The sequence below is a fragment of the Taeniopygia guttata genome, chromosome 8 (genome assembly GCF_048771995.1).
Source record: "Taeniopygia guttata chromosome 8, bTaeGut7.mat, whole genome shotgun sequence".
NCBI classification, from domain to species: domain Eukaryota; kingdom Metazoa; phylum Chordata; class Aves; order Passeriformes; family Estrildidae; genus Taeniopygia; species Taeniopygia guttata.
The window spans coordinates 30,680,292-30,699,625 of NC_133033.1; the positions used below are offsets into that span (position 1 = coordinate 30,680,292).

The window sequence follows — 19,334 nt, forward strand, 5'->3', positions numbered from 1 at the left end:
CAAGCAATTAAAAGCTATGGGTGGCTGGAGAGAGGAGAAAAGGTTCAGTTAATGAGCTTTTCCTCTTCCTGTGCCCAGGAGAGCCTCCGAAGTGACGAGGCGATTAAAGCGAAGAGATAATTATAGATTATGTGAAAATGGGTCCCTTGGGGGGCCGAGGGCCTTGACATAAACAGCGAGTGTTGAGTGCCTCTCGCTCCCCGCGCACGTCCCGTTCCGCTCCGCCGCCGTGCCGCTCCTTCGGCAGCGCCGTGCCAAGCACACGGGTGAAGCCACCTGTTAGCGGCACCCGGGGCCACTCCACAGCAAATCCACTGGGATGTGCCTTGGACCAGCCCCAGGAAAACAGGAGAGGATGCCCAGAGTAGAACCTGGTCTCAGTCCTCTGCCCTGAGCCTTGCGCTGGAGGTAACCTGTGAAGGGGGAGGAAGGGGACTGGGCAAACCTGGAGGGTGTTCTCTGCACAAGGGTAAAATAATGGGAATTTCAAATCTCTTCTATGCCCTTTTCAGTGGCAGCCTTGGTGCTTTTTGGAAAGCAAGGAGTTTTACAGCACTCCAGATAAGAAGGAAGTGATCAACTGGCAGCAGATCTTTTCCATGAGCTGTTTCAAACCTGTTGGCTCAACACATGTGTTTTGGACAGCCTATGGAGAAAGCTTGCAAAGCCTTCTAAGCCTGGGGAGAGATAACTTGGTTTAAGTTCGTCCAAATCCTTTTATTCAAGTATGGAAAATGTGTTATTTGCAGGCAACAGGTATGCTTCAACTCATCTTTAAATCAGAATTACTGTCTCTTACTGGGATCGGGAAGAGCACAAGGAAATAGCTTTGGGGGCCATCAGCAAGGGAGAAGAAAAACCCTCTGGCCATCCTCAGGAAACAGATATAAAAGCTCTACCTGCCTTTACTGACAGTCAGGTGCTTGCTGACTTCAAGGCTTCTTTTAATCTCAGCAATTTGACATGAAAAAGATTGCATGCAAATCTTCCTTTTAGCTACAGGTTTTGCATCATTGTACACATCTCCATTAGGCTGAGTTTCATGGTGTTTCTCATCTGAAGAAGTCCTGAATACTGTATTTTTTATGTAAATTGAGATTTTTCTAAAAATACTGATGGAAATGCTATGGGTTCTCTCCCCCATAACATGATCTAAGCATATTTTTGCATTGGCACTTCTGTATTTCTCACATGTTTGTTTGATTTTTGCCTGTTTCTGCCACTTTCTGGGCCTTGCTGCTGACTCCTACCAGTTTTATGAAGAGTACAACTTCCTGCTAGGAGCAGGCTGATAAAATCATTGCATCATTTTTCTTTTCCTCTTCCTGCTACAGTGGAGGTATTATTATATACACATACACATAAAGAAAGGGGAAAAAACGAGTTGCCAAGTTTTCAAGCTCTGTTTCTTATTTGTACTGTGTGGTTTTCAATGCAAAGTCAGCACATAACAGTAACTTATTGTTATTCCATTCACACCATTCAAGAAGAATGTCTTCCCTAGTATTGGTCCCTCAAAAAATCTGGGTTTAACTCCTCTAAGCTCTTTCCTCAGTTTCCCTTCTTGGTTTTAGCTGGATCAGATTGTTTTAAATGTCTGGAGTGCAGCTTCATATTATTACTTCATTTGTAGGTAAAATGTTCTCATTGTGACCAGAAAGGGCTTGTTTCTCTTAATTAATATTTATAGAAAAATTGGATATAATATATGCTTAATTTTTTTTCAGGAGGGCATCAGGAGCAATGGAATGGTTTAAAGATTGAGAAATAAATGCAGAATAGAAGAACAAAATTTCCCGAAACCTTATCTTCAGGTGGGGAAATTAGTATTCTGGATTAATTCCATTGTGGAGATTTCTGAAAGAAAAGTGGTTTTTTGGAATGGCAATATATAGAGTTGGTTATTCCAGAAAACTAAATCATATCCAAATAGCTGTGTCAGGTCATTTTCCCCTTACAGACAATAATATCCTCAGGAAAGACTTTCAAAGTCCTGTCTGGAGGCTGTGGTGGGAAAATGGGCTGATTGTGGTAGGTCAGGGTTGCTGTTCCCTCTCTGCTGGCACAGACCCTACACGTACTCCCTGTGGAGCACAGTCAGGTGCTTTATGGCTGCCACATCCCTGCTGGCACCTCTGGTGCTGCCCTGTGAGCTCTGCCAGGGCTCTCCAGCATGTGGAATGACCAGGTGGCATCACTGCCAGGGAGGGAAGGGCACAGCCCGAGCTCATGGTTGTGTCATGGAAAATCACCCAGGAGTAGCTGGGGATGGTTGTGGGCCTCTCTAGTGAGAAGGAACTGGGGTTTGCTGTAGTGTTATGGAAGAAAGAGTGATCTGTAATGAATGAGGGAGGTGTGGCTGTGCAGTGGGGAGCCAAACTCCTGTACAGCGTTGTTTGAAAAGCAGCTTCTCCCAAAAGGCTGCTGTCAGCAGCCAGGGCTGCGCTGGAGAGGTTGGACTAACAAGGTGGGACTGGAGGGACTTCCCAGCATATCACATCAGCCCTTGTTAGCAAGGGCAGGCATGTCTTGTGACCTCCATCATGAGTCTGTCAAGCTCCATCTCGAGCAGTATAAGCTTTTGCCTTTTCTAATCCTGCTGTGAGGTTCTTTTTTTCCCTGGAATTCAAGGTAGTTGCATTTAAAGAATTCAGTGATCTGTTTCCCAGGAGCTTATGTGTAACGAGTGGGCAAGACCTCCAACAAATGAGTTCATGACAAACTGGTCAAGAAACTGGGAGCCTCCTGTAATGTCCTTAGGCCTAAACACAGAGTGTGGAATCCTCTGTGGCTCCCAGCTCTTCACTAGAAAGGTGCAGCCCAGGTGTCTCTGCAGGGACTGCCTGTGTACAAAGAGTACTGGTGATGTGCTGGAGAGCAGTGCTACTGAGGGAGCAAGGTGAGAGGGAGAGCAGAGGAAGTAAATTCTTTGGAGAAAGCAGTGATCTGCCACTGGAGCAAGTATCAGTGCTTTTCCCCACCTTTTTCTGGCACCATAGCAGGACACAGATGCTTGAGGCCTGAAGAATCAGGTTGTAACTCAGCAAGCCAGATGCGTAACAATAAAAAACAAAGTCAAAGTTGGGTCATGGTGCTCTGCAGAGGACATGGCCTTGCTGGCATTTCGTTTTTGGGGGACTGCAGGTTGAAGATGGTCACTTTGTGTCTGTAACCCATTGCTCAGAAATGCAAATGTTACCTAGATTTTACTTTTCCTTCCTGGCGTTCTTCAGCCTGCAAGTTAAAGAGCAATGCAGATGAACAGAAATGCTGTTGATTTTTAGCAGCAGGGGATCAGTCCTCAAATTTCCCTGTTGAATTTCTCCTGCCCACAGCAGACTGACCCCTTACTGGGTCTGACCAAGTCCAGCAAGCTTCCTTTTCTCTGAGTAACTGAGGCTGTCAGTCTGAGTTCTGCTGAACATCCATAAGCTCTTTAGTTAAGGTGATTGAAAGCTGGGGATGTCATGTGAGGCAACAGCTCTGTGTTTAACTCTTGTGAAGCTGCCAAGTCCCATAGCAATGCTGATGGGCTAATTTGAACCATGGTTTTCATCTAGAAACTAGAAAGAGAGAGGATTATATGGGCTTTTTGGCTTGCTTCTGGAAAACCAATGGCCTTTTTTCTTTATTCCCTGCTAGCAGCACAGTGGTATCACTGTAGTTAGGCCTAAAGGTATTCTTGTAAGAATCTGCGAAGGGTCTTAAATTCATTAGAGGTGCTGTTTGCTTGGCAGGTAAGGATGGAAGTCTTACTGTGTCTGAAGCCAGAGTACAGCTGTAAGAGGAGCTGTAGGTGTGAGTCAAGCACCTGTGACACCATCATTTGATCTTTCTTCCTGCAAGCAGTTCTAAGCAAGCCCTTACTGGTGTTGTATCCAGGATCCAACGTGTGTTTAGGGACAGATTGTTTTGAAGGTCTCCTGTTGGTCCTCCTGTTTTCTCCAAGCCACGTTAGTGGCCTCTGTCCAGGGTGGATGGCATTGGATGGGACTTTGTTGTGTCCTAGAGTGGCTCTTAGAAGAACAGCAGCTTCAGCCTTTTATCTTCTTTGGGATTGCAGTCATTTATACCAAAACTTGAACATGGATTTTTCTGGCTAACTTCATACATTTCTTGTGCCATCTCACAGGAATAAACTGACACTTGTCTGGGCATAATACTATTAAAAACAACCTTTGTTTTTCTAGGAAGCAGGATCTTCTGTTTCTTAAATTGAGGGAGGTGGGGAAAAAGTACATTATTCTGCACGTGCAATACTAGATGCCTGTTTTGATCCAATGACAGCACTGAAATGTCTGTAACAAGGTTAGAGCATATAATGTGCGTGTGGCCTTTGTGTTGTGTAGTAATATGGTGCCTCTTTTGCTTTTGTTTCCTGAATAGGGAAGAGGACAAGAACATTTTTGATTACTGCAGAGAAAACAACATTGACTATGTAACCAAAGCCATTCAATCAAAAAAAGTGGATGTGAATGTCACAGATGAGGAGGTATGGAGAAAAGATAAGGACCATCAATCTTTTATCTGTTTTGTGTATTAATTCACTGCTACTCCTTTTTAAAATTCCATGGATGGAATTGTAACAAGGTACTGCAACAGTTGGACAAATACTTGCTCGTTGAGACAGGGTAATCTGTTTGGAAACAACTTTCCACTGGATTTCTGTTAGTGTGGATGTCTAACTGTGGGGCTGTAGCATGTCAGATCACAAACTTAGTTTCCATGTTATTTTCAGCAGTACCAGCAGCCACTGGTATTGAGTGTAAGAGTAAGATCATCTGAATACCTGATCTTAAGAGTAAGATCTTCTGAATACCTCCCTTTCCCCACTTTATACACTAAGTGTGGTTGAACAGAAGTAGGAAGTGAGTGAAACAGCTTTTTTGACCTATGAACCTTCAGGTTGAAGGAAAATTTCTCACATGCCACAAGTTTTCATCGTTCTCAGACAGAGGGGAAATGAGTGACATTGTCTTTCCAGCTTCCCGAAAACAGTGACATTGTCCAGTTTTTCTCTACTTATCAAACTCAAAACACCAATCCACCACAGGGAGGTAATACAAGTATTGCTAGAAACCCCAAGAAAAAAACAGTCTAAAAAAGGATGAATTGGCTTCATCCTTTTTTTTTTGTAAGAGTACGCACCTGGTGGGGGCAGTTTCCTGTTGAAGCTTCAGGAGTTGTGGCCGTACCAGGTTTGTCACCTTGGTTTCCCTGCTTGCACACTGCCACCTAGCCCTGTCCCTGGTCCAGCCTGAGCACAGCTCCTTCCAGCACGTTGTGTTTTGGTGAACAGATGAAGTGCTTAGACATTCATAGACTGAGACGCCACAAATTCAGTTGGGTTCTCCTGTAGCTCTAAGCAGATTTCTGCCCTCTGAGCCATGACAGCCCCGGCTGGGGCTCTGAATGCTGATGGCAGGGCCTTTTATTATTAATCAGGAGTTCATGTGAATTAATTTTCAGAGGAGAGGAGGGAGGATGTTCACAATCAGGATTGGAATTTCACATCATAAATTCAATGAACTGAAACTGTCATGTGCCATACAGTCACTGCAACAGCACTGTTCCTGAGCTCCATCCTCCTCCTGCTGATCACAGGTTACAGGAGATGTCCAGGGCAGTCCCACAGAAAATGCAGCTGGAGTCTGTTAATTAATAAAAGCTCATTTTTAGGATCACATGCTTGCAATAAGTGCATGTTAGCATTGCTTTGTTTCCACTGGCAAGATACTCTTTGTAATTAGCAGCATTTAGAAGCTTGGTTTTTCCTTTCTGTTCAAGTAATGTGTTTGCTCTGTTCAAATATGCTTGTTTTCAGCCAAAGAAATACTGTTTCAAAAAATATTTTGTGGAAGCTGAAGTATGTAAACTATTTTAAAAACTACCAGATTACATCCTCTTTGAGAGTGATCCATGAGTCCCTGATGTAAAAAAAAAAAAGTCCTGTTTCTAACTGATGGATATTAGTAGATTGCTGTTGCAGAGTATGGGATTGATTCAGCACAGGCAGGAGCCAAAAAATCTGCCTACCTGTGAAGGACTTGTGAGAGGATTCAACAATTTTGGTTTACCCCAACAAATGCTCAGAAACCCCCCCCAAAAAAAAAGCATATCAAAAGGAAGAATCTGAAAGAAATAGTTGTTTCATTATATATTATGGAACTGAAAACATTGCGATCTTGTTTGTTATCCAAACATGTTCTTCCCAGTCTGGGAAGTAACTTCTTTTCCAATGTCATGCAGGTTGATTGAAGTTTTAAAACCCATTTTAGACTCGAGATGACCCAGACTGAGCCTTTTGTGAAATGTACACAAGCACAATCTTGTCATTTTTCTTAACTATTTAAGTGTTACTGTGTAAATACATCCTGCCAAATCCAAAAGGTGCCTCACCTGGCTTCTGGAGATAATTCACACTATCAATCCTTTGATTCAAATACCCATAAATTGAAAATGCCAGCAGGGTACATACAAAGAGTTAATTTCTTATGAAACAAAATCTACTGAAGCAACAAATAGGCTCATGCTAAGCTGCAAAGACACTCAGCTCAGCCTTTTCATAGACAATAAAGACTTGGCTGGGGTTGTAGGGTGTTTAGATTGTATTTTTCTGTGATATGATAGTACTCCATCTAATTGTATCCCCCATGTTGTGCAAACCTGGAAGAAGTCTGTGAAAGGAGAAAGGAAATCAAGAATAAAAACATAAAGTGTGGATAAGCCAACTTAGTCAAAATAAAAGCATTTCAGAAAGGGCAGGAGAAGATCCTGGGGTTTAGATAGATGCACTGGGAAACTTCCACAGCTTCCTTCTCCCCAGAAGAAGTAAAGCTCTTCATGTGCAGCATTCAAGCCAGCATACTGCTAACAGTTTGGATATGATAAACTTCAATTTAGAATTAAACAAAGAACCTAATGACAGTAATCATGTACAAGCCTCCATTTACTGTACCTAGGGTTCAACAGAGTTGAACAGAATCACTTGCACTCACTTATAAGAAGTAGCACAGACTAAAACAACCTGTTTTCCTTGTGTATGTCAGCAGGACTAATGGAATAAGAAATGGACTGTGGCTGTGAAGTCACCCTAGGCACATCCTGGGAGTGTGGCTCACTTGCTGCCTTTTTGAAAATAGTATTTCTTCACCTTCTAACAAACCAGCAGCTGCTCAAAGGCAGAGATGAGTTGCTTTTGTAATTTGTGCCGAGGTCTGTGGAGGTTGTAGCTAGATAATTTTTTGTAATTGTTGGATAAATCACAGTAAACAAACATGTTACCTGTGTGCAGTGTTTAAGCCCTTGCCAAAGACTTTAATGAAAGGCATCTGACAGGATGCTCACTTAGTCTCTGATCCTTGTGCTTTTGAGGCAGCAAGTGCCAAACTGGTGCCAGCTTGCCAAGGAAAGGACAGGGGGGAAATATATTTGAAGAAGGGTCACATACTTCTGGATTTATAGGCTTTCTCCCAACTGTTTGGCTTCACCAAACATTTCAGAACTCTGAAAGTGATTGACTTCCAAGTCAAGTTTACCTGTGTAATTGTAACAGCGACCCTTCCATTCACTGTTTCTGCTGTCACAGGGGGATGCAGCCATTCTGTAGATATCTGTCTTTTCTTAATTACTGCTCATAGAGCACTTGCCACAAGGTAGAGTGGCTCATTGCTACCCAGCCATTATAGCTGCAAACAACGTGCCTGGAAGTGTAGTTTTATACTGTAGCACATCCATTCGGTTTGGCTTTGTTCTCCCCTTTCTCTGCTCAGGCTAATTGATGTGAAAATCATTCCCATCCATTTGTCTGCCGACTCAGTGTATGGGAGACAAATCCCTGTCCTGTGCTTTGTTTGTGAACACCCTGTGACTTGGAGCTGAGCAGAATTGATGTGCTGTTGGCTTGAGAAACTGCTGCAGGAGCTGGCCAAGCTGGCAGCGGTTAGCCAAGCAAAGCACAGAAGATTTAAGAGGCAGGGTTAGTGCACTGGGGCTATTTTTATGCTTTTTTTTTTTTTTTTTAATACTTCAAGGGAGAGGGTGGGGGGGAATGCATCCTCCTGTTGTGTTTGAATTGCAGGGAGGGAGTACCTTGATGTTTGACTGCATCTAGCCAAGACCTCACTGCTGCAGCACTTTCCTACGTGGAATTATTCGTGTTGCTTTGAGTCTCTCACTGCTTAATGAAATAGTCATGTGGGAATTGTTTTGGGAAAGCTCAATCTGTAGCCCTTAAGATTTCTGCCACATTATTTAAATACACAAACACATGCTGTTTGCTGATACAAAGCAACAGCTGGGCAGACTGAAGAGTTTTTCAGTGTGCAGAGGTGATATCCCTGCTAAACAAAGACTGGGACTGTATGTTCCATTTAAGCTTGACTTATCACTAAAGTTTATTTTAAGAAAGACATGGGAAACAAGTGGATTTTGTAGCTGTATAGCTGCCTAAGTATGTTAGCTAAAGCTGTTGACTGTTATTCTCATGTTCTACAAATAGTTTTGAATATTATCTAGTTTCCATAGAGCCATTAAGGTTGAAAAAGACCTCTAAGATCATCAAGTCCAACCATTTTAAATACCAAATTTGTAGTAATGCTTTTTGTTATGCAATAAGTGGCTTGAGATTCTTCTGGAGGTGTTTTTCCTTCTACATCTCCTGTTGTGCTCTTGCACAGGTGGTCTCCAAAGCCCCTTGCACCCCATGTCGAGGGTGTAGCATGCTGCAGACATTTCTTGGGTGGAATGTGTCAGCTGTTTAATAGTGCACAATTACAATGCAGAGCCATTTAAGGCACTAATTAGAAAATATTGTATCCATTTAGAGTTGTGGAGAAAATATATAGGTAAGCAGAGTGTAATTACCCAAAGTGGAATTGGCCCAAGACTCAAAATCCATACTCCTGCAAATAGCACAAGGAGATCTTTAATGACTGTGGATGATCAGGCTCAGGGTTTTGTCTTGTTCAGTAGGCACCATGTGTAGCAGAACCAGCCTGCCAGTGTCATGGGCAGGACCAGTTGCACAGTGCTCTGGTACCCCTGAGCTCTCACAACTAACTGTTGGTTTTCCTTTATTGATCTCAGACAAGTACAGCACCAATAAAATAAGATTCTCCTTGTCCAGAGATCAATGCAAGCCCCTAATCTGTAGCATGGATTTTGATATAAAGGATAAAATGCTTATATTTTATCATATAATTGTACAATAAATACATTTGAATAACTGTGATATTATTCCTCTACACATATATCAAGACACTGAAATAGTCTGTTGAAGTATTTCTTGCTGTTGTGCATATTTCAGATGTGCCTCTTCATTTTGAGACAAACCTGTATGGCTTGAACAAAGTTGTTATTTGTCCAACTGAAATCCTAAGTCTTAAGTAATTACTAGTCCAAAGATGAGTTAAGGATACTAAACATGAATTAAAGATCTCTCCATATTTACTAATTGTTTTAAGTTGTACTTTTTCCCCGTTGTAGACTTTGATAGGGGTGTTGAGTGCAAGAATATGAATCATTAAATGGCCTGTGGATGTCATCAGTGCTTCCTTAGAAAGTCTCTGTCAGAAAATTCATTCCAATTCAATGTTAATCAGTGTAACATTAAAATTACATGTTACAAATTAATTAGTCACAGGGTCAAAAGTGGGAATTTCCTGATTTAAAATCGTGCTCTACCTCTGCTGGCCTGCCCAGAAATATCCAGCAGAAGCAGTGTGAGCTTTGGTCACAGGTGTCTTCTGCCCCTCCTGCTTTCTGGCACTGTGGCCAGGAAATTTGGCTCACAGTTCCCATTAGCAGATAAATGAGTGGCTCACCTTGTTCTCCACTGCTTTGTCAAGAGATTTATAGCTAGGCATGGGCTAATTTAAATGATTTCTTTTGTGAGGGTCTGTGACTGTTTTCCTTGGCATATTGAAAAACACAGGTCAGTCTGATGGTGTCACAGCTTGAGGAAGGTGATTCCTGGTCATCTGCAGGGTGATTTCCAAGAAATCCCTTACAAGTGTGCTGTGTGCTGTCCTAAACCAGGAGAAGCTGGTAGAACATTAAGGCTAATTTGCAAAGTGTACATAGAAGGTTTTCTTCTTTGTTTGCCATCTCAAACTACTTTGAGTTACCTTTCTCAGGGATCCTAAGCTACCTCCCATGCCCTTGGGCGTGCAGGAAGATCTGAACTTCCATTACATCCATCCCATGGTGGCAGACACCTGTAGAAAGGGGATGGGAAGCAAACTCTGAAGGTTTGGGAGGTGCTGGAGGTATGGATGCAGCAGCCTGCCCAAAACAGTACAGTCAGGGGTGCCTGCCCAGACATCCAGTTTTAATCTTCTCTTCCAGCAGAGGCAGTACCCATGGCTTGAGTGCTTCAGACCTGCCAGAGGAATGAGCTTTTGGGGACTTGGCATCCAGGTGACTTAGGCAGCACTGAATATCCTACCCTTGCTGTGTAAGTCATTGCTCCCAGAAAAGTCAGAGGTGCCAAACTCCTAAATCTATACAGGAAAACAAAAAATGTGCTGGCTCCTGCGTTTCATGCTTCACTGCTTTTCCCCTCTAAATTTTTAGCTGGATGTGGGTGTGGTGCTAAATTAATGAAAAATTGAACAATGTGTCACTTTTGACATTCCAGCGTTATTGTGGAAGTCCAAATCACCAGTAATAGTAAGTGACATACTAGTATTATTTTGTAATTTTTTTTTAAGTCTGTGTTAATTTTGGTATTGGTGCTTATTACTTAATGGTACTTACTGATTTCCCATGGGATTTTTTTTTTTTTTTTTTTTGCTTGGCTTTGTTAATTTTTTCCTGGCTGTTTCAGGGCCGGGCTCTGCTCCACTGGGCGTGTGACAGAGGACACAAGGAGCTGGTTTCAGTTCTGTTACAGAACGCTGCTGACGTGAACATCCAGGTAAGAGGGAGCACAGAGGTAAATTGGATTGATGTGTTACACAGCCTCCTGACCAAATGTTTCCATGAAAGGGAATTCTTCCCAAACCCCACAGCAAGTTCTCTCAGGGTATTTATCACAGAAAAGCTGCTCCATTCTGGTGAGACCCCACCTGCAGTGCTGTATCCAGCTCTGGGGCCCCAGCACAGGAAGGACATGAACCTGTTGGAGCAAGTCCAGAGGAGGCCACAAAGTTGATTAGAAGGATGGAGCACCTCTCCTATGAGGCTGAGAGAATTGGGATTGTCCAGCTTGGAAAAGGGAAGGCTTCGGGGTGATCTAATTGCAGCCTTCCAGTACCTACAAGAAAGACAGAGAGAGACTGTTTACAAGATCATGGAGTGACAGAACAAGGGGAAATGACTTAAACTGAAAGAGATTAGGTTTAGATTAGATATTAGGAAAAAAAAATCTTCCCTGTGAGGGTGGGGAGGCCCTAGCACAGGTTGCCCAGAGAAGCTGTGGCTTCCCCCTTCCTGGAAGTGTTCAAAGCCAATTTGGACAGAGTTTGGAGGAGCCTGATCTAGTGGAAGGTGTTGCTGCCCATAGCAGAGGCTTGGAACTAGATATCTAATGTCCTTTTCAACCCAAACCATTCTGGGATTCTCTTATAAGAACATACAAAAAAGGTCACCTGAGAAAAATGACAGGATTTTGAGCCACTGAGGTTTGCAGCCCACATGGCTTAGCTAGCACCAGTTTTAGGCTACCTGAATAGACCAGGTTTTGACCTAAACTGGTTCAGCAACCACTTTGCTAATAGTTTCTTCCAGCCAACCAGTCTGCCTGTGCTTCTGAGTCAACACTCCCAGTTCTGCCAGCTTGTTGTAATTAAGGGCTGGCCTGTGTAAGTGTGATTGTATTCAGATATAATTGTCCAAAATATTTCTGTCAGATTATGATTGACTATCATGGTACTTTTTGGCTCCTCTCCCCTTCCCAGTTTGGATATCGATACACCTTTGCTGATGAATCTTTGAGCTCAGATCTTGGTGAGATCTAAGCAGCCTCCAGTAAACTCCTGGGTAATTTGTAAGCGGTGGATGTGAAGCAGAGCTGCAGTCTGAAGGCTTGTGGGCAGAGCTGTAGTGTTCACAAGCTACAGATAGCTGTGTTGGTATTTACACACACATCCAATTGTGGTAAAAAAGTCTGGCTTCCTCTTCCTGGGCAGAATTTCTGGTGGGATGGGTATGAGGAAGCACAACTCTGCAATGCCTGGTGTATGTTTGTGCTTAGGTGTCCAGGGTTTCAGTTGTAATGGATTTAATTGGAGTTTTTTCTTACACAGAAGAGGGGTAGAGTGAAGCCAGTGCAAATGGGCATAAAAATGCATATCCTGTCTATCTCCTTTCAGTCAGAGCTAGTGATTGCTGTGCTGGATACAGACAGGAACAGATTTTCATGGAAATTGGGAAGGAGTGGAATGAGGCTCCTGCCCATTCCCTTCACCCTGACAGCCTGGGAGATGGTTCTGGGCTTTCTCTGAATCATCTCTTCTCTTTGACACTTGTCTCATTCCATTGGAGGTGAAGTCTGACTCTTAGAAGAAAAAGCAAAAGAGAGAATCATCGCATTTTTTCCCCTGAGTATTAATTTTCTGTTAAATTCTTCTCTTTTCTTTTTGATGCATTGCACATTTTCTAACCAGATTATTTTTGGCCAGTAACAAAAGGTTAATAATAGTCATAAAAAGAAAAATCAATCTTTGATATGTTTTCCCCACCAAGGTAATAAAGGAGAATTTTTTATAAAGGTCTCTACTTGCACATAGGTGTGTTCCCAGAGAAAGCAGACATATTTTTATTCTCAGCCATATATAAATTGCAATAACATTTCAAGACTGTGACCTAATGTTTATTTCTCTCCTTTTTTTTTTTTTTCTTTTTTTTTTTTTTCAATTCTGACCTTTACCCTGGAAGAATTCACATCCAAAGCAAAAGCAGGAGAAATTTTTAGAACAACCAGAAGAAAAAGGGAGAGGGAGAAACACTGGCTTCCTAAGAGGCCATAAACACCAGTACCTGCTATAACACATTACCAAAGGCACTATCAGTTAATGTGTAGGCTGTAAAGAACAGTGGGTTCAGTCTGAGGGGATATCTGGTGAATGGGTGATGCTGTTTTTCCAGAGTGATGTGCTCCCAGCAGAGGTTTCCTTCACACCTCTGTCCAAGCAGCCCCCATAATCCCACCAGCCTCTCCAGGTCTTCAGGAATTCTTCTGTCTAGTTCAGTTTTGCAGCAGCACTGTCATTCAGACAGCAGGAGAGAGAAAGAATGAATTCGGGATTATGAGGGAGAGGAATGCTACAGACCAATTTTTTTTTAATTGCCTGTGTTTTAGTATGCTTCTAAAAAGTTAGTCAGACAGCATGAGAGATTTATGCTCTCTTCCATTACCTTTTTAATAAATGTTCTTCCATTTTGCAGTGTGCTAAAGGATTTAGCTGCTCTAAGCAGGCAGTGACAGTGGTGCTCTGCTGAGTGACCTGGAGCAAGTTTTACTGTTCACTGTGCCTGCAGATGTGCCTAAATACATTTTTGCTGCCTTATTTTAGTTATCTTCATACTGTCTGTTGTCAAAGTACTGTAGTGTCTGGATCAAAAGGGTCTGCAAGACTCAACCTATTGCTCTTTGCTGATAAACAGCTTTGGGAGCAGGAAGAGTGTTCTCCTGGCTATGCTCATTCTTGTAGCATGCTCAAACCCACTTTAAATCTGGGAATAACCCCATGCCCCTGCACTGCAGTGATCCAGTGCCTGTGCTTTTTTGTTTCAGCAGTGGTGCTGCAGTTTCCGAGGGGTGGTCACTGAAAAGCTGTAGCCACTGAATTCTCTGCTCGTTCATAATTAGCTCTAATAGCACATTTGAAAAGAGGTGCTAAAGCAATTGCCATGGGCTAGGGGATACAGAAAGGCAACAGGCTGCTCTGCTTTGTTGAGAAGGGGCATTTGTGTAATTGAATTACCTAAATCTCCAGTGCCAGGGGCCATGTCAAAGTGGGTGGTGGGATGGTGTTTTGGAGCTCTGCTGGAAATACCCAGAGCTTGGGGCTCAGTCTGAGACCAGCCTCCTTCACTGGAGCTGTTTGCCTAAACCAGCAACATAACAGTTGGTAAGATCATGTTAAGGTAAAAGATTCTAAGCATAAGACAGTGGTAACTCATAAGAGTTATGAAGGGGCTCAGCAACACAATAATATCCACTTCTAGCTTTGAAACATAAGAAGACAGACATTTTCCTTGCAGAGGATGAGCAACAAAAGAAAACCCCTTTCCTCTATGGGGAGAGCACCTTCTGGACATGAGGTGCTGCTCAAGCAGCTTTCAGAGGAGCTCCTTTAGTGTATCTGGGGGACATAAACCATAGACTGTCCCCCTGGACTTCCTGTGACTGCATATTGTTTCATTTGTGGGTACTCTGTACTCCAAAATAATAATCCAGGAGACTGTTCATGGCATCACCTTGGGAGTATATGGGGAACTATCTGGGAGTGGTGCTCAGCAGCTCAGCTTACTCTGGTAAACTTTTCAAGCCTGTCTGGCCATGTGATGAAGTCTTAATATAAATATATTGTGAGTTGTAAAGGGAACTGTATCACTTGACACACAGGATAATTAAGGGCTGTGTACATATCTATGAGTTAGAGTAGCTGAATTTAAACCATATTTAAATATTTTATTATGTTAAACTGCATTATTGTACAATTATCAATGTTATGGTGCTGAATTTTTTCTGTAATTCTGACTAAAAGGATGAAAAAAGCTGTAACTGATCTTCAGTTTTTATTTCCTGACTTTTTACTTCCCTGGTAAAGTGCGGATCAGTGCACTAAGACTTTAAACCACTGGTCAGCAAGCTCTCAGTAGTCACTCATGGACCCTTCAGGTGTTTGAGGAGGAAACTTGAGACCAAAGCTGAAAATCATCAGGTTAAGAAATCTGTTGCTAGTATATGTGGGGTTCATTTTATTCATTTCTTTATAGTAGTCATTTCAGTGAAAAGCATCTGGTGTCTGTGCTGTCTGCAGAGAGCATTGGTTGATTTTTGGTACCAATGTTGGATTTGTATCTTTGTACTAATTCATGTAAGGCTGCTCAGTCATATTTATGCACTGAGGTGGTGCTTGTCAGCATATTTTGAGTTAGATTGGGTTTTTTTTTTACTTTTTTTTTTTTTTTTTAAGGGACTTAGAGTAACATGGTTGCCTCCCAGGTTGTCTTTCTCCCAGTTCCCAACTTCCCTCCTCTATTTGCATCCTAACAGTGGTGATCAGAGTGTTCCTGGAGACATGGAACATGGAGCAGCCATCCCCTTGTAATACCTTCACTAACTGGGGATAAAAAAAAAGAAAAAGCCTTTTCAAATGAAGACAATACAAACATAATAAATGGCAGGGAGGGTTCATCTCCCTCATGACTCAATCCTTTTCAAACAACATTATTATTGACTGACCTATTGGTTGCCAAAAAGGAAAATCAATTGTACTAGAAGTAGTTGCTGGGCCACAGATCATGCTACTAACCCAGCAGAGACAGGTTGATTTTTATCAACTATCCAAAGACTAATTTCCACCATTAGCTAAAAATTAAGTAAAAATTATGGATATGTCGAAGATTGCTAAGATTGGTGGTCTGCTGGTTTTGTGTGTTTGTGTGAGTTTTCTATTTTCCTGCCTGACTCTTAAGAGGCTTGTGTCTGTAGAGGGTAAAAAGAAGCAAGGAATAGTCAGGCCTGCTTGCATGCCTGCTTTTTTTTTCTTTTCATCCTTCTTCATTTGGATTTCACAGCAAGGGTCTTGTGTTGGAGGCATATAGATAGATATTTTAAAATTAAGCTGGTTTCAGCAAATATGCATCCCTTCCCTGCCTCCTGCACCAAGCATTAGTCATGCCCTCATGATCCTGTGCCTGTAGGGAGATGGAGAAGTTGATGTGGATGTTTTGACTGTTGTGACCAAGGACCAGGCTCCACCTACACCTCTTTCCCCCTCCCCAGTGAGATGGGGGATGCAAACACACTGGTGTGCCAGCTGCCAAAGTCCTCTGCTGTTATGACCATTCTCTAAACCTGGCTGAGATTAAACAGGAACACAACAGCCTCGTGCCCTTGCAGTTAATGTCCCTAGGATCAGTTTCTCTCTAAACATACTAAAAGCCTGGCTCGTAAAGGCAGGAGAGGTCCTGTCCTGGACCTGATACTGCAGCAGAGGCTTCGGCACAGATATTCTCGCAGCAAGCAAAGGATGTCACAGGTACTGCTGTGGGAGGGAACTACAGTGGTAAATGCATGGGGACACTAAACAGAGATGAAAAGCAAAGCAATGAGAGCAGATTTGTTAAACACAGTAGTGTCCTTCTTACCTTAACCACCCCCCATCCCTGTCTCAATATTTCCATGGTCAGGTTTGTTAAGCAGATCTCTGAAGACTCTGCAGCCACGTACCCCTTCAGTTTTGACACTGCTGCCAGTGGGTGTGAAAGCCATTAGGTAAAAGAAAAGAGAGATCTGCTTAGTGACAGAGGGTAGCTTTCTACATTAAAGCATTGACATGGTGCCAGTCACGCAGTTATTACAGGTGGCACAGCTCCATGTCTCTCCTGCGGGTCTCTCTGTGGAATGTAGATTGGCAGCAGGTTGAATGTTAAATGGTCACCACTCAGCAGATGCTGTTTTTACCTACTGGGAGGAAAGTCCTTTTCAGCAAAAACATTTGCAAAATATTTGCACTCTAAATATATGCTGGGAAAGGCAAAAATTTATCCCTGGTTTGCTCCTTAGCTTCTGGACCCACCTCAGGCCTCATCAACACTAACCATCAGTTATAGAGCTGATGAGATGTTTCCTTCTGCTAGCCCAGGCTGGGCTTTTTAGCATTGTTTCTTCCTATCTTCCAGCTTGACACGTCCAGTCTTTGTATCTTCTGCTCCCTGTAGACAGATGAATCATTGTTTCATGGCTGGTGCAGCAGAGCAGTTGGCACCCTTGCACTGGCAGCCCATGTGCAGCACTGCCTGCAAAGCAGCTCACCAGCCAGGAACTGCTGCAAGCTCGTGTGTCCTGCAAAACCAGCGTTTGAAAAGTGAAATCCAAGAGCTGGCCCTGAAAAAACTTGCAGCGGTCTCTGCTGCTTTGCCCTTAAAGTCTGCTTTTGGGGTAATCAAAAGGCAGGGTTTAAAAAGCCAGGACCGAGGACAGTGGCACATTTTAGTGGCTTGAGGGCCTTGTACTGAGGGCTGTGCTGTGCAGAGGGAGGCATTTCCGTGGCCAGGAATGCAGTCTGGCAGAAGGCACACAGTTTTAGCTCAGGGAGCCTTGTGCTTGATTCCATGCCTGACACCACAGCTCTGTTGTGGAGCACTCCCTGTCATGCTCACAGTAACAGAAGCCAGCAGCAGTACTGAGCTTTGAGGTCAGTACAGGTGGCACCGTGGAGGAGAAACAGACATCTTATTCCCCACTGTGTTCATGTGTCCCTGCAGAGGCAGGAAAGAACCTTACCTTGAATGCCTCCCTTCGAGGACATGGGATGGCCCCATGGCCCTTGGTCCCAGGGTCATCTTTGAAATCAGCATGTGTTAAAACACCTGTAATTCCTGAGGTCATTGTTGGAAATGCTTTAGCCCCTCATTAAGGTGTTTGGTTAACAGCGCAAACAGGATACCACTGGCAGCCAAGCTGGTTCTTCAGGTGAACGAATCACCCCAGGAATGGTCTCTAATCACCTCAGGAATGGTCTCCAGCCTTGCTTCATTTCCTATGGCTTTGGTGCCACTCCTCCCTGCCAGAGGAACCACCAAGCCATCAGCTACCCTTTGCTCAGGAGATGGTTCCTAGAACATCTTTTACCATCAGCCTCTTGGAAAAGCTTTCCCTGTTTTGAAGAAGTTCTGCCACTCAACTTCTCCCTACAGACAGGACGTCTCAATTTGAAAAAAGCCTCAAGGCTTTACTTTCAAATGGAATTTTGTATTCATCTGTTGTCAGCAGTTGTTTCTTCTGGTTTGCTCTAAAAATCAAAACCAACAAACCCATACAGAACAAAAAACAACAACAACAAAAAAAAAAACAATTCTAGGTAAATCACTGGGGCATCTCAAATTTGCAGTATTCAGCACAAAGTACTTTTAAGTTTTGCTAAATAAGATTGTTCTAATGCTTTAGATATTGGGTCAGTAACTCTTTAACCTTATTTTGGCTAGATTTTAAGTAAGATTTTTTATTATTATAGCTCCATGGTTTGTAAGTGGCAGAGCAGCACTGAAAATGGGAAAGCTAATTTAGTAGGTTCCTGTTTCTCAACTTTTACACGATACTTTTGCATCCATGTGAGTGTTTGCATCCAGTGTCAGTGCAGGAGACTTTTCTAGCTCAGAGTTGTGTCTCTGGTGGCAGGGAAGAATGAATGTTTAGGAGACAGAGTAGGGTAAGCAAACTGTAGTAATTTCATATATTTTCTCAGAATCCAGGGCTTGGAGGCTTCCTGACCTACTGTTACTATTTTTGCACTTCTGGATTTTTCTTTTGATAAATTTCTTTCATCCCTCTTTGAATTCCCAAATTTTATGCTAGTGGGAGTCCTATAGTTTAACTGTGCATTTTCTTTGCTCTTGCCATGATCATTTCATATGAGAGCCTATTTTTCTTGTGTAATGAAAAAGACTAATTGTTCCCCCCGTTACCTTCTCCGTCCTGCTTTTGACTTTATTGGTCTCCTTGGTTCCCCTTGATCACTTCTTTTTCAGACTGAGGAGTTTTATCTGTTTAATCCTACCCCATTTGGAAGCTGCTCAGTAACTTTGCCACTTGTCATTCTTTGGGTCATTTCTAGTTCTTCCTTACTGCTCTCAGATGAAGGGAGCAGCATTTCTCCCAGTGCCCAAGCTGTAAGTGCAATATGAAATGTAATGAAGCAATATAGTGATGTTTTCTTATTTCCTTTTTTCCCCCAACGCCTCCTTGTTGTTTGTTTTTTATTAACTACTGTTGAATGCTGAGCTGGTGTTATAGAGCTGTCTGTAATAACTCATTATCTGTCTCTACACTGGTAGTAATAGCTAGTTCAGAGCCCATTGCTCTGGATTTAGACTGAAGGTTGTTATTCCACATGTGCATTACTTGGTGTTTTTTTAGAGTTGAATTTCACCTGCAGGTTTTTCACCCTGTCACCTTTAGATCCTTTTGTAGCATTTTACAGACAGCTTTTGGTTTAAGGACTTGGATAATTTACTCCCAGCCTGCTTTCCCTGTTCCCTTCTGTGGGCTGAATAACCCAGGCCCTTGCACAGATCCCTCAGAGGCTCCAGCTCTCACCAACAATTGTGCAAGCTGGTTGTTTACTCCTATTCAATCTCTATTTTTTTAATCACTTCTC

The 19,334-nt window shown here is 42.8% G+C and overlaps 1 protein-coding gene across 2 annotated transcripts in view; it reads left to right on the forward strand.

Annotated features, from left to right (window-relative positions):
• The window catches only part of ACBD6 (acyl-CoA binding domain containing 6), an 80,267-nt gene that overhangs the window by 30,241 nt on the left and 30,692 nt on the right, over positions 1-19,334 (forward strand). For both annotated transcript variants that reach the window (XM_072932948.1, XM_030279617.4), the window contains exons 5-6: positions 4,387-4,492; positions 10,829-10,918. In XM_072932948.1, the coding sequence (XP_072789049.1) occupies positions 4,387-4,492; positions 10,829-10,918 (196 nt within the window). The remainder of the gene's footprint in view (positions 1-4,386; positions 4,493-10,828; positions 10,919-19,334) is intronic.